The 14,346-nt window shown below is 42.9% G+C and overlaps 1 protein-coding gene across 4 annotated transcripts in view; it reads right to left on the bottom strand.

Moving 5' to 3' along the window:
- Positions 1–3,224: 3,224 nt before the first annotated feature.
- DNAJB6 (DnaJ heat shock protein family (Hsp40) member B6) overlaps positions 3,225–14,346 on the bottom strand; it is an 86,416-nt gene continuing 75,294 nt past the window's right edge. For 2 of the 4 annotated variants that reach the window (XM_087729974.1, XM_087729981.1), the window contains exons 10-11: positions 9,738–9,818; positions 3,225–3,382 (exon numbers count right to left, since the gene is read on the bottom strand). In XM_087729974.1, coding sequence (XP_087586100.1) covers positions 3,240–3,382; positions 9,738–9,818 — 224 coding nt within the window. In that variant the 3' untranslated portion in view covers positions 3,225–3,239. Of the gene's footprint in view, positions 3,383–7,681; positions 7,723–8,823; positions 8,841–9,737; positions 9,819–14,346 lie in introns of those variants that run through there. The other 2 variants (XM_087729997.1, XM_087730018.1) reach the window with 2 other exon arrangements.

Genomic DNA, 14,346 nt, shown 5'->3' on the forward strand with positions numbered 1-14,346 from the left:
ATAAATGTTCCCTGCCTTCTGTTTCAGGTGAAAATAGAATTGTATTTGCACAGGGATATGTTTTAGACACATTTGGCATGTCTTCCCCAGATTGCCACTTTCTTGGTGTCTATTTTTTATGGAAAAGTAGTGGATGGCCACAAATATTATTTTATTTAGCTTAGAAAAAAATTGTGGTTTAGCAAGAGTCAGCTTGCAATAACAGGAGTAGATTTGATGTGGAAAAGGGAAATTCTGCAGCTCCCGGGGACCCAGTATGAGACAATTTCAGCTGTGCTATGGCCATCACTCCCGAAAACCCTCGACAGCAAAAGGAATAGCCTGGCCATTAGAGATGACTTGATTGCCTAAATGTGTCCAGTGGCTGCAGACTTGTGCTACGGCTGTTCCTGGCCTGGTCTTGCAGCCTTCGCTTGTGCGAGCCAGCCTCACTTCAGCCCAGGGCACTCTGCAAGTTGGGCTTTGCAGGAGCAGGCCTTCGCATCTCCCCCCATGAAGTTGTGAGCTTTTATGCTGGTCCAAAGTGACATGAGCATTTTTTCCTTTCTTTGTTTTCCTCTATAGAACTAATAACTTTAGGTCACGTTAGGTCTTTGATTTCAAACCAAAAATAATTTGTACCCAGCAAAATAACGCCCGTGTTTGGAGTCTTCCACCCGAGAAGGAGCAGGAGTGGACGAGGCTGGAAACGCTGGAGCAGGTTGCGGCTGGTTTTAGTTTTGTAGTAGAGGTGTCCCTCCAGTGGCTTCTCCAAAAAATGCAGCACTGAAGAATAAGCTGGTGTTTTATACTCTGACTGAAATGAGGTGCCCTCACGTCTCCCAAAGCTAACAAGCCTTATTACCTTAGAAAAAATGACAATGAATTAGGCAAACTGATGTCAACACTCACGGCTCCTAATGGAGTTCACAACATCCGACCGATAGGGAATTTAGGCATGTCCTTCTCTTTAATGAAAAAGAGTTAGTACCCTTCATACTTATCCTTACGAGGTATTTATGTCCTCTCAGTTCTTGGAGTCCTAATGAGAATGCAATTCTTTTACCCAAAAGTGTTTACAATTAAAGTGTAAGAAAAAATATAAAGGAAATATGGAAAATCATGAACAAATATATTATTTAGTATAATATACTGTTATAGTCTGTGTAACGTCAAAGGTGGTGGTTTGTTTTTTTTTTCTTAAGCCTTATGGCAAAGGAGAATTTAAATAAGAGCTTTGAAGGCAAGTAATGATATAGCTTTGCGGCTGTTTGCAAGATGTCTCTCCCAAGCCCGAGGGCCTGATGGAAGAAAGTGTAAGGGTGCTTGTGGGAAATTTTAACAAGGGGATGATGGCACCCCGGCAGGGTGCCTTGACAGGCAAGGAAAGCTGAGGCAGAAGGTAATGAACCAGCCAGGCTGTGCCCTGAGAGCCGAAGCAAGAAGCTTATGTTCAGTGTATTTGAGAAAAAGCTATCAGTGTGGAAAAAAGAACGGTGAGAGGTGATCTAGGCTAGAGATGACCTTTGATAGCCCGTGGGTGGGAGCAGGGTAGGATTGAATTTCTCAAGGGCAACGGAAAGGAACCTGAAAGGATCTAGGTGTGAAACACTGGGTGTCTGGGGGAGGGATTTACCTGCGTGCATTGCGAGGAAGGACTGGCTGTTAGAGAAAGCAATCAAGAAGCACTGAGATTTCAGTAATCACAGCTCGGCTAAATCTCAGCTAATACGATGGCCAGGTTGGGAGCCTGAGTGACAGGCAGAATAGGGTTATCACCTGGCATGATTAGGAAAGTATGTAGAAAGAAGGAAACATAGGGAGGAAAGATTAAAAATGGAACCAAAACCAAAGGGTGGGCACTCACAAAGACATGCCAGGATTTTAGTCTGGACAGCAAAGGTAGGATTCGGCTCCTGCTTAGGACACAGAAGTCGAGATGTCTGCCAGGGTGGCTGGTGTGTAGGGCCCCTTTACAGTCAGTGTCAGTCTGACCACTGGAGCCCAGAGGGCAAGTCAGCTGGCCAAACCTAGGTCAGTACTTTAGGATGAGCTCAAGTATTCCTGAGAGTCAACGGATTGCATTGATTAGACCTCCACCGGCTGCAGTAGGTGCTTAGACAGAAGGCTCCATGGAGACACCTCCCTACGGGTGCTTGCAACCCAAGGAATCCGGTCATTCAGAGAGTTACCAGCGTTGAGAGAATGCTGGACCTGGGATCAAGGCCAATGATGCCACAGAAAGGTATGGAAGGAGAGCTGAGAAAGGAGCAAATGGACACGTAAGATGAGAATCAGTAGAGGACAATGTCTTGCATGGAGCAGGACCAATTTTGTATTTAAATATTTGGTTCTAGTTCAGCAGAGCTTTAGCTGTCATAGGCATTGAATACTTGTTTACTTTTATAATTTTATGAAGCATGAGTGAGGATTTTTGGAGTCCTAGGTAGACTTCTTTGAAAGGTAGCTTTTTTCTTTGTTTATCTATGTATTAGATTTAAAACAGACACTTGAAGCCAGAGACACTGTGTTCTCATCACAGCATGACCCATTGCTGGCCAGGTGAGAGAAATTTCTTCCACAGTTTAGCAAAGCACATTGTATGTAACTCAAAGATTAGTCCCTCCTAAAGCCGGGAAACAATTCACACGCTTAAATGCATCTAAACAGTTTTAACTTGTTTTTAACCAGTACCACAGAAACACTACCAGGGATCATAAGTCCCTTCCCCAGTCTCACTGACTTTTACAGCACTTGAATTTTTACCACTTAACATTAAAATATGACCATTATGATCTTTATTTTTGGACGTGGTTTTACTTAGCTATAGAGCTGCTTAATTCTCTGCCATATCTGGAATGACATTTGCCATGGATGTCAGCCAATAAGTTGGTGAAGTTTTTCTGGTTCCCTGGAAACCTTCCCTAACATCCCACCCTGCCCAAAGTTTAGACAATGACGCATCTCAGCGTTACATACTTCCCATGCTTCAGTTCTGAAAGGATTTTTCCCCTTTGCATATGAAGAAGAGCTGACATAGCCTAGGTCAGCTTTTGAGACATTCTTGGAATAGTCAAGATGCTCCGTGTTTAAGAGAAATATTTATTTTACAGTTCACAGCCAAGGGCAGCTGGCCTGGCTCAGAACCCATTGACTCCATCGGGAGTTGGCTCAGGCTGATAGAAGCTGCTCTCAGCAAGCCAACACACACATGACCGACCGAAAGTGTAAACCTGAGAACTGGAGGAATTTGCTACCAGCTAATAAAAAAGAATGAGCTTATATAGATAACACAAAGCGAACGATATCTGGCCTGCAATTCTAAGAGGATTTACCATCGCCCAAGCCTTAAACGGTTTAGAAAGCCACTGCAATGCAGATCTGGGCCCCAGTCCAGTGCTCCCTGAGAACAGAAGAGACGCATATCAGTATCATCGACTACCAGACTCCAACCTAAGAGACCCGAGCAGAGGATAAGCAGCCCCTGTGGCAACACTTCCAAAGGAAGAGCACTCAAAACAAAAGGAATTAAAGTCAGAATACAAGTTGTTTTACTGTAAAAAAAAAAAAAAACAAACAGCCCACAGTAGAATAGCTACTCCATAATAATATTCTTCAGGCTCTTTCTCTATATAGACAAGTCTTCCAGTGCTTCCTCAGGTTATCAGAGAGATTTCCAGCAGATTTCCCCATTTCCAGGCTTTTTGCACTGTCTCCTGTTTGCGGAGCATCTGTTTCTTCCAAAATAAGCAGGACTTACTCCTGCTGGCATTATCCCTTTTACATATAAAATAACACGGGTAGAACAATAACAAACAGATGTGATATATGATATATCATAAACTATAACAGCAACATGTCTCTCCAGCCCAGGAGGGTTATTTAATTCATCAGGTTTAACGAGTCTTCAAGCAGTTTATGGCACGTACTGATTCATGCAATCTAGATGCAGCTATGTCATTAATATCAGCTAAGTCTTTCTAAGCAAGAATCTATACTTTCACACACAAAAATGGTATCTGTGCTACACCAAGGGCTCATGGTTCAGCAAATAAATTCAATTGGGATTTAGGTTAGTGTTTTAAATAAAATTATCCTACACTAACAGTGAGTTTAGCACTTCCTAATATTAGTTCTGCTCCTGTGCTGGGTCAGTAGGAAGGTGCTGAGATCGTGCAAAGAGTAACTAGCTCCCATGAGAACCCTAGCAGACAGATTGGTATTTGGGGGTGTTGTGCTAACAGTGTGATTTTATTCCCAGTTGTGAAATCTGTAACCTGTACTTAGTAACAAAGCCTACACAGAACATGTATTACAAGTAAAGAGAAGAGACAACACAAGACTTGAATTAATAATATAGTGGTTTCCAGCCAAGGGTCAAGGTCAAAGAGCATTTTGATAGCAAAATAAGCAGCCGTTATTTTCATGTGCCTATGTATTGTCCACAGCCATGTGTTATGCTGAGAGCACCATGTATACATCACCAAGCAACTGATGAGAGCTTCTGGCATGCTCCAAAAGTAGGCTATAAGGAGCAAATGACAGTTGGGAACTGGGAAATTTCTGTTTTTCTTCTAAGTTTTTAACATATGAATGGATTTTCTAGGGGATGAGGGGGGGACCGGTAAAATATATCCCTGGCATCAGAATTATTAATCTGAAATAACTCAAGGAAGGCAGTACTGGTCTACAAAATCCCGGTTAGAAGATTTTTTAGAACAGGAAAACTAGGCAGAGTAGGGATTATGGTCACTTTACTTACAATATAGAACAATACACGTATGTTTATTTTGAAAGCTTATAATTAGCACCAGTCATAATAAAATGCCTGAAGCTAAATGTATAAACCTGTAAAGATACGGAATTCATTTTAACCACATATTGAGCAATGAATTCTTTTCTACAGCAGCCTTGTAGATCGACAGCATCCTTGAATACTGTTTGATAATACAATGTTCATATACTGAGGGAATCCTATTTAGAAGTCTTGAGGTTAAAAAGGGATGATGTAAATTCAAACTGGATTGATAGCTTCAGAATAAATTCTCTATTTTAACTTGGGTGAATTATTTAGGATTAGATTTATAAGCAGAACTTGCGCACTCTAATACCTAAAAAGAGCACTGTTGCAAGTCAGACACCTTAGGGAATGACATCAAGTGTTGTAGGGGAAGAAGCTTCCCCTTGAAGTCACTTCCACATGAAGCTCTCCTGTGGAGAGGACTCTACTGATGGTAGACGTTGAAGTCTACTGTTTTTTACAAAATGTGACATCTCGAAGGCAAGGTTGCTGCTGCAGACGTATGAGGCCCATTGCATGGTGCTCATGGGCTGTAGGAGTCTTTCTCACCAGGTCTGGCACTGGGTATGTTCTTGTGCTGGAGGTTGCCCATGCTGTATGAAATCCTTGAATAGCTCTTTTAAAGATGCCCAGTTATTCTCCTCTCTCCAAGAGAAGAGCCTTGCGGGCAGAAGATAATGCTGTGAAGCCTTCAGGCTGCTGAGGGATGTGAACCTGCAACTACTCCATCCCAGCAGAAGGTTTTATCTGGTGAGCATAAATTGAGACCATCCTTAGGGACACGGATGTTTTCAGGGTAGACTCTGAAGGTGGAAGTGGGCACAGAGCACCTTGTTGATGGCTACCAGCAGGAATGCATGTTGCTGCATGAACTTGGCGGTTGTGTGTCTCTGCACACAGAACATGTAAGAATGTTTAGGGAAATCTCCAAGGAGAACCTGAAGAGGCTCCAGGCTTAGGAAGCTGTCAGGTTTAGCCAAGGAAGGGTGGTGGCTGAAGGCTGGGCAGGTAGACTTTGAGCTTTGGCATTGGAATTGCCTTTTTATCTCTTTATGCTCTGTCCATAGAAAGGATATAAAAGTTTTTCTCCAGCTGGCAATAGAGTGGCAAGGAAAAAAAACTAGAAAAGGAAAGGGAGACAGTTATACAGTGGCAAAGGCTTTATAACTAAAAGCTAGACAGACAGAGACACATTACCTCAACAGCACCAGAATCTAAGGCTGGAAAAGACAGATAAAATTGTGTCTGTCCTTGAATTAATATCTTTTAGAAGAGTGAATTGAAAGCCCAGAAGGAGACTCCAAATTAAAACCATGTCTGTTCTCTCTTTAGGGAAAAACTGGTTAAAGACACAAAGCAGATAGTGGGAGCCAGGCTGAATCACAGTGTGATGTGAAGAACCAGTCACCAAACACACAGTGCACCAGCAGGTCTGAAGATGGGCAAGTGAAGATGCCCAGTTATGCTGCCCTGGCATAGTTTATTATAAAATGACTGCAGGAGCCATATAATAAGTAAGGCAAGGGACGCACCAAATGGAGGTGAGCTTGTCTGTGCCCCCGAAAGCTGCCACCAGCCCAACTAAGAAGTTGCAGGAATGAAGAAGAGAGGGCTGGAGCTGGACTGAGCCTAGAGGAGACGGTACCTGGAAGGACCTCGTAAAGAAGAAGACGACCAGAGCAACGAAGTGACTTGTGCCAGAGCTGAGGACTATACAGCACCAATGTTATCAATCCCCTCCTCATAATGCTTAGAGTCAACTACACACTTAAGCAAAGGCACAGTCTGAAAAGCTGAAGGCTCAGGGAAAAAGTTTTGCGTTTTAATAAGGAATCATTTATTCACACTCCAGTAATAATTTGCCCAATTTCTGCTACTTGTAAATACAGTCACATTGTCTTGTGGCGACAGGGAGGCCGTGCGACAGGCAAGCACGGTGCTTCTAGTATGGAGCAAACAAGCTTGTACCACATTCTCACGGCGGAGGCTGTGCTAATGTGAGTATGCTCAGGGCATGCCTGGTATTTTTGGAAGCCTGAGTGCTGATGTGTCTTGGATCAGGAGCCCAGGTCAGAGGGGATTAGGAGGCAGGATTTGTGGTAGCGTAGCTGCTTCCAGCTCTCCTGCATCAGGCAGCATCCAGGGCCCTTCGTCACCAGCTATGTCCTTGCCTTCTCACAGCCAGGTTAGCTCACTTCTCACTGAGCCCAGGTTCAGCACCATGGGACATGGGTCTTCATAGATTTAAGCAAAAGTGTAAATGTTTCACACTGCCTTTGGTGTCATTGTGGAAAGCAGAGCAGTTTTATAATTGTTAAAGCTGATGGCCCTAGAAGGAGGCTGTAGGCACTGGTCCTGCTGGAAAGACATTACCTTAGGGACTGTATTGTGTATATTTTTTCTTCCAATCTTTGCCACAGCTGGAAATGGAAAAAAAAAAAAAAACAAACCCCAAGCCCCACCACTTTCTGTTTAAGATGCTGTAAAAATCCAGCCCATGCATGCTTTGATAGGAGATAGCATAATCCTCTTTTTGCTTGAGTGGTCTCTGCAATTTCTGCCGTAGAGCTGACAAGTCCCTTCGGATTTATGGTGAGGGATTTTTTTTTTTAGACTTTTTTTTTTTCTTTTGCTCTACTGCTTTTACCTCAGGGGAAATCACTGAGATCTTTTTTCACAAGCAATAGCTTCTTATTTATTTAGCTAAGCTATCTAATGCCATTAAAGGTAGCTGTTTTGGGGGCCTTTTTAAACGTTCCTCCTTTTGCTCTGAATTCTTGAGATCTTACAGCATCTTTTTACCATGCTAGTTGGCTTGGATAGTTAGGGTTACATTAGGTTTGTCTAACAAGCAGGAAAATATATTTAAACCCCTCACAGAGGACAGTTACAGGGTCTGTTCCACTCCAGTGGGACTCACGTCCAGCGTGCTGGGGACAGAGCTGGAGGAAAGCCAGAAGAGAACCGGTTATGTTGCTTCTGCACTAACTCATGCCCTGAAAAGGTGAGTACCTACAAAAACTTATGTTACAAATGTAGAAGATAGATAGATAAACAATTGAAGGAGTTGAATAAGTTTTCCTGTGATGGATGTACTGCAATTTTCCTCTAAATCAGGAGGCTGTCTTCCTATAGCCCTGCTCTGTGTCATGTCCCAGAATGGTGGACATCATAGCACAGCTGGATAAAGAGTTATAGGCTGAATTATGCCAAAGGGCAGGAATGTGTTGTTCCTCCAAATACCATTTAAGCTGTTCAGTTTTGTTTTCTCTTGACAAACACAGGATAAACTAATTACATTATTTTGCAGATAGCTCCGGATGGAAGTGAAATAAAACATCTTATCTCTGGGAAAGCCCTCGGATATGGCTGTGGTTATACAAATACTTGCACTGCAAATACAATTAGGCAGAATGAGAGGGGATGCAACGAGAGCCACTAGCAGAAGGGTGGAGCGGGGCACTTAGCAGACCTCACCCATCTCCATCTCTGGTGTGTCTAGATTTCAGGGAGAGGAAGAAATGTGTTGTCTCGGTATTGGTAGTAAGGGGGAGTACTCCGTAGGGCTGAATTTCATTTTTATAAGCTACAAGATTGTTTAATCAGTATTGCTCCACATTATTTCTCTGTGTGCTTGCCTTGTGAAACAGCATGATTGAGTTCCTGGTCTGAAGAATTAATGAGCTAAATGGATTGAACGAAGTGCAAGAGAAAGGATTAAATTATACATGAGGAGCAGAGAGATAGGCTGACTGGTAACCATTTCAGGATTGACTCAAGAAGGCAGGAGCAGAGTCAAGAACGGCATGCAGATCCTCTAAGTCCCAGGCTACTCTCGTAACCATGAAAGCCACCTTCTCAAGTACAGAGTTATGTTTGTAATGTGGTCATGCATCATACATCAAACCACTTTCTGCCTCCAGCCCACCCTCACTCCAGCAAATTTCCAACTTTGAACTTCATATCTGTAAGGGCTGATTCCTCCAGCAAAAATTGTGCTTCCAGATTAGTAGGCTTTGCAGCCTCACATGCTCAGGAATTGCAGAAAAACAGAAGGACTCTAAAGAAAAAAATCATAACAGATTTTTTACAAAGGTGATGAATTAGGCTAATGTGCTAGGAAATTCAGCTGTATCGAAAATGAGGATGAGGTAGCTTACAAATTAGGAAGCTCTTGGCTGATGCCAAAAAGCTGTTTTAGTAACGGTTTCAATTTGATGAGAGTCAAGAACACAACAACCTCTTCCTAGGGGGAAAGCAAAGCACTGCTTTATTTATGAAGTCGGGAACCTGACAGGAGTACATTAAGCTTTGTGGAGCAAAGCTCCTTCTAGGCTCATAAATGATAGCAGGATTTGGGGGTTTACTATGTAAGTATTGGAGTTAACTCATTGCTGTAAAGTGCTCTACGTTTGGAACAATACAAATTAGTTGGCGAAGGCTGCTTTAAGGTAATGTGGGTTGATGGGATTTCTTCACTACTGCACTTGGAAGGATGCATCATGATTTAATTCACTGAATATTAGTATATGTTAGTGCAAATAGCACAGCAACTGCCAGGGCTAAATTAAGGAATGGTTAGTTCCATTCAGAAAAGCATTGTGCACTCCACAAGGTTTAATTCAAATAGGAAGACCTTTTCAGGATCTTTTATAGAGGACACATCCTGGTAATGTCACCAGTTTACGACAAGATTCTGAGGTAGCAACGTGGGATTTCTGTTACTTGGCTAGTCTGTTTTCTGATCAAAATAAAAAATCCTTTAGGACTGAGATTCAGTGTAATGATACACATAGCAATAGCTTATTTATGTTACATATGTGAAGCTTTAAATAAGTCCAAAATTTTACTTCAGACTATCTGTGTTGGTATAATTAATATGTAACACCTCTTCAAGTTCAGGTGTCATTATCCCAGTAAAGGTACTTATCACTAGAAATTCAGTGCCGAAACACACAGTGCTGAATCCTGCACCAGTAGCCAGGTAAACACACACGAATCCGTCCTCTCTGAAGGGGGGCAGCAGGGAAATCTGTACCTGCAATAAGTACATCCACACATGACAAAAATCCAAGACAGAAGGAAGGAGCCTGATATAAACAGTATGGTATTTATTTTAAATTAATCTTCAAAGTGCAAGAATACAGCTGTGTCCTGGAGCTCTAATTTCAGATAAGGAAACAAAACTGTGGACTCCCTTTGACAGCTCTCTATCTCTGTCCAACTCTTGCAAGTCGAAGGAATAAACGACACCAAAGTCCCTTTAGCAACAGCGTAATTTATCAAATTCGGTACAATTATAGTTACGTTGGCAGCTGTATTTATTCTATATTACCCACTGAAACCCATTCCTTGTAGCTAACTCAGCACAAACCCTATATTTAGTCCTGGCCAGAGACAGTCCTACCTGTGTAAAGGCACTGCAGCCAGACAGGCAGTTCCTTGGAAGAAGCTGCTGTTTGAGGAACAGAGTAAACTGAAATACCTTCTGTAAGAGATGATGCCTAAAAGAGATAATTATTCCAGTTGTGGCTGGGTGTTTCTCTATGAGATACACTCTGGGTTTGCTGTGAGGTCTAACTTCAGTGTAGGCATCATTAAGGGAAATTATATGGACCCATGTAATGTAGCAGATCAGATTTTCATAATAAACCCCTCTTGACCATAAAACAAAGGCGTTTTACTGAGGAGACCCAAATTAGTGTTAGATCACCACAGTGTTTGGCACTACCTGAACATAAACTCAGAGGCTCTGCACAAAGATATTCAGAAAACTGCCGATTCCACTGTTTTAAGATTGATAAAGGCAATTCCAGTTTGCTTCATCCTCCTAGCTGCTAGTACAGTATCCATCCTCTTGGCTTAAGAAAAGTAGTTGAAACTATCCAGAAGGGTGCTTAAGGTACATATACATACATATATATATGCATGCATATTTATTTCTATGGAGAAAGAAACAACTTTCAGGTGTTCACTTCAGCTTGACCAGAAAGCAGCCCCAAAGCAGAGCAAAAAGGCTAGCAGGAAGGGATAGTAAAACATCTCCAAAATAAAACTTTACCTGACAGAAAATTGACTTTTTAAAATTAATGATCAACCTCTTGCCGTCTGATGTACCTGCTTCCTAAGAGAACATTCATCTTTGTCAAAATACGTTAACAAAAATCTCTGGGTTAACTGTTTTTCTGAGCAGCTCAGTTCTATACAGAGAAATCATTTGGGCCCTGTGTCTTTGGTCCTTCATCCAGCAGCAATAGGTGTATAGTCAGTGTTCAGCCTTCCTGCGCAAACGCACAGACATACCTTTTTGGACACAAGGCTTCCTTCACCAGTAATTTTGCAAAAAAGTATGGCCCCTTAGGCTGTGTGTTGCAGGACAGAATTGTTTGCTGAGGTTAAATTTGATCCCTAGCAGGTGAAAATTTCCACCCTGGGACTGGAATCACTTGGGTGGCTCTGCAGCTTGGGGCTTGGGGCATCGCAGCTCTCCTAAGGCATCCGGCCTTGGAGGTGTGGGGTCCCCGTGCCCAGCTGAGGTGCCCCTCAGCTCTGCTGCCCTGGGGGCTGTGTCCTCTCTTCCTTGGCATGAGAGACGCAATTATGGGGAAGAGCTCAGGGTTTGGCTTCAACTGTAATTGCTTGCAGAGGTGCTGATATATGCACTCAGCCACGCAGCCTCCTCTCTCTGTGTAAATACACCAGAACTGTAGTTTAAATCACTGTTAAGACTGGAATAAGCCAATTGAAGCAACTTGGAGACCACGTCTATTTTTAATTAAAAAAAAAAAAATCAATCCAAAGCGATGAGGAGCTCCCTTAGTTCCTTTGCCCTAAGAGAGACACAAAAACTGTCCCGAAATAGGTAAGCTCTTTATTTACTAGTCCTTCAAGAAGTGCAAGACATTTTCAGCACAGGCATTAGAGGAAGAGGGTGCACCCTTGCTCTGTCTGGGAGCAGAGTTTGCCCACAATGGATAAGGCCAACCAGTAGGCAACAGAGAGGTTGCTGCAAAAGAGCAAGAATGAACAGAAAAACCAGGAACAGCCTCACAGGCCTCCCCAGGCATCTCCAGATAAGGTCTTGCACAGCTATCAGGTGAAGCAGTTCTGCTTCCCTGCAGCTAAATTAGTCCATTTTTTGTTATCAGTGTTGTGGGATTTTAATAATAAATCCTCAGCGTTGACCATCATCTCTCCAGTGAGTGAAGGGAAGCGATAGCAGGTGCTCGATGGTCAGCTTTCCCCTTCCTCCACCTCCCTCCACCATCTCCAGCATCCACAACGTCCTTCCCTGCCAGCGTGCTTAACTTCGCACCTACGCAATTGCTTTCCACATAGGCATCAAACCCTTAAAAAGACAACAAATGTTTTCTTTATCATCATCTTTAAAAAAATTCTTAGTAAAAGCTGAGATTAAAAAATATATATTATAAATTGCTCCACAGCACTAGACAAACAGCCTTCACACTCCAAAGGTAAAAGCCTTATTTCAAGAAAGCAAGCACTCTGACAGCAAGACACAGACCACTATCGATTGCTGCTCCCATAAATCACATTTATTTTCCAAATAATAGGAAGATTCATTGTTTTCTGCCAAGCAGTGTCACCTGGTAATAGGAGCCAGTCAAAGCAACAGTAATTTTCACACCATAAAAACAGTATCAAGCCTGTTCACTGAGTAGGATGAATGCTATTGATCAGGGGAAAAAAACACTATAAAAACAGGAGACAAAAGCAAAGAAATTAAGTAATGATGTATCGGGTGTGTAATGAAAGGTCTGTTAACATTTCCATTATTCAGCTTCCCTCCCCAGATGCTTCCTCTGAAGCATTTACAACCCCGCTAGGGAACCTTCTCCTCCAACCAGGGCTGCAAGGGGTTAATGGTGCGAGACCGACACGTTAGAGAAGGGGAGTTTAAACCATGGTATAAAAATGAAGGGAAAGGTCTTATCCTGATCTCTGTTTATTAACACAGCAAAAGCTCCAGAGCATTTCACTGAATTGACTTTCTCTGCTGCAGAGAGATGTAGGGTGAAGGGACGGGGCCCGCCGAAGAGTCGCAGTCAGGAGACGCCACAGAGCTGTGGGAGAGGAGACACGTATACCTGCCCCAAATCTGTCCCCTGTGTGAGGGGCTAGAAACTACAGCCCCCCGCTGAGTCCCCTTGTAGTCAATATAAATAACTCAAAAAGAAAAGTTGAACATATAAATCCTTATTCTCAAAATTTATCTAAACTTTTACAAAAAAAAAAAACAAAAAAACGAAACTCATCCACCATCACCATAGCAGATCATGTGCATCAGATACTTCCCGCCTGCCCAGCTGAGCAGCTGTTTGCTTGTGCAGCTTTGGCAAATCCATGGGCATTGCAGCAGGAGGCAAAGCAGTTGGCTGAAGGTCTCACCAGGCCAGTGGTGGAGAGGGACTGAGACCTGTTGGTCTCCACCGATTCCATCACCCTCATCTCATAGACACAATTTCATACCCAGGGCTGCTGCAACATCCTGAAGGGTCCTGTGCATTTCTTCGTAATGACCGCCAGCAATGCAGCCAGCAGTAATGGAAATGAAAAGCCTACCTTGAAAATCCTTTGAGTTTTTCTGCTTGTGTTTGGGCATCTGTCACTCTCTGGATTAAATTGAGAAGTATAGGGCCGGGCTCTAACCTCCTCTAACCTTCCAAATCATGCCTTCATATTCTCAGTTCTACAGCAGCTACGGGCGATGGCATCATCACCCTCTTCTACTCAATGCCAGCAGAAAGTAGCCCTAAAATAAAGACAATCTCACAAACTTTCCCCTCTGCCAAGAGAGGCAGTCTCGTCCTGGTGACTGGTGTTTTCGAGCAAGGTTAGCCCTTGCTAACAAGGGACTGATTACTTTCCTGGGTGGAAAATAGATTCTGAGGCAGCTCATTGTTAGCAACTTAAACAAAACATTGCTAAGCCACAGACCTAAACCTATCTGCTAACTAGAATAGGAAAAACTTAATAATCTTCACATGAACCAGCAGTTGTTTCATAACTGGGCTGGTAGAAACACCTATAGCTCTCTAGCTTTCTCAGCTGACACATCACAATAAAACATGATACGAGGTGACTCATTACCATCGTGTTCTATCACATCCCATCTCCTAATGCAACCTGAGACTTGCATTACACATGAGCTGAATAATATTTTCCTAAGTATTCATGATAGAAAAATCTGTGGTTCCAAGGGAAGTCATTTTGTTGATTAAAAAACCACCACCACCAAACCTGGGTCCTGCTGAGAAAGAAGAGGCCATGGGCTCAGGTGCACCCAAAAAAACCCTTCCTGCAAACCACAGCAGGGCTATCTGCTGGAGCAGAGGCATGGCGAGCAGAGGTTACCTGTCACTCGAGCCTGTGTCTGCACTCAGATCAAAAACCTATTGGGCAAAATTGTATTTAAAGTGGAGCTGGATCTGAACCAGAACTTCAGAGCCAGACACAGTCTGAGCTTTGACAGATCCTGACACAACCTTTTGGGGGGTTGGATCAATCAGCCAGTTTTAACTTTGCGCTTTAAGAATCAGTGTTTG

This window comes from Nipponia nippon, unplaced genomic scaffold (genome assembly GCF_047370975.1).
Source record: "Nipponia nippon isolate SJK-2023a ecotype South Korea unplaced genomic scaffold, ASM4737097v1 scaffold_1, whole genome shotgun sequence".
In the NCBI taxonomy this organism is placed as follows: domain Eukaryota; kingdom Metazoa; phylum Chordata; class Aves; order Pelecaniformes; family Threskiornithidae; genus Nipponia; species Nipponia nippon.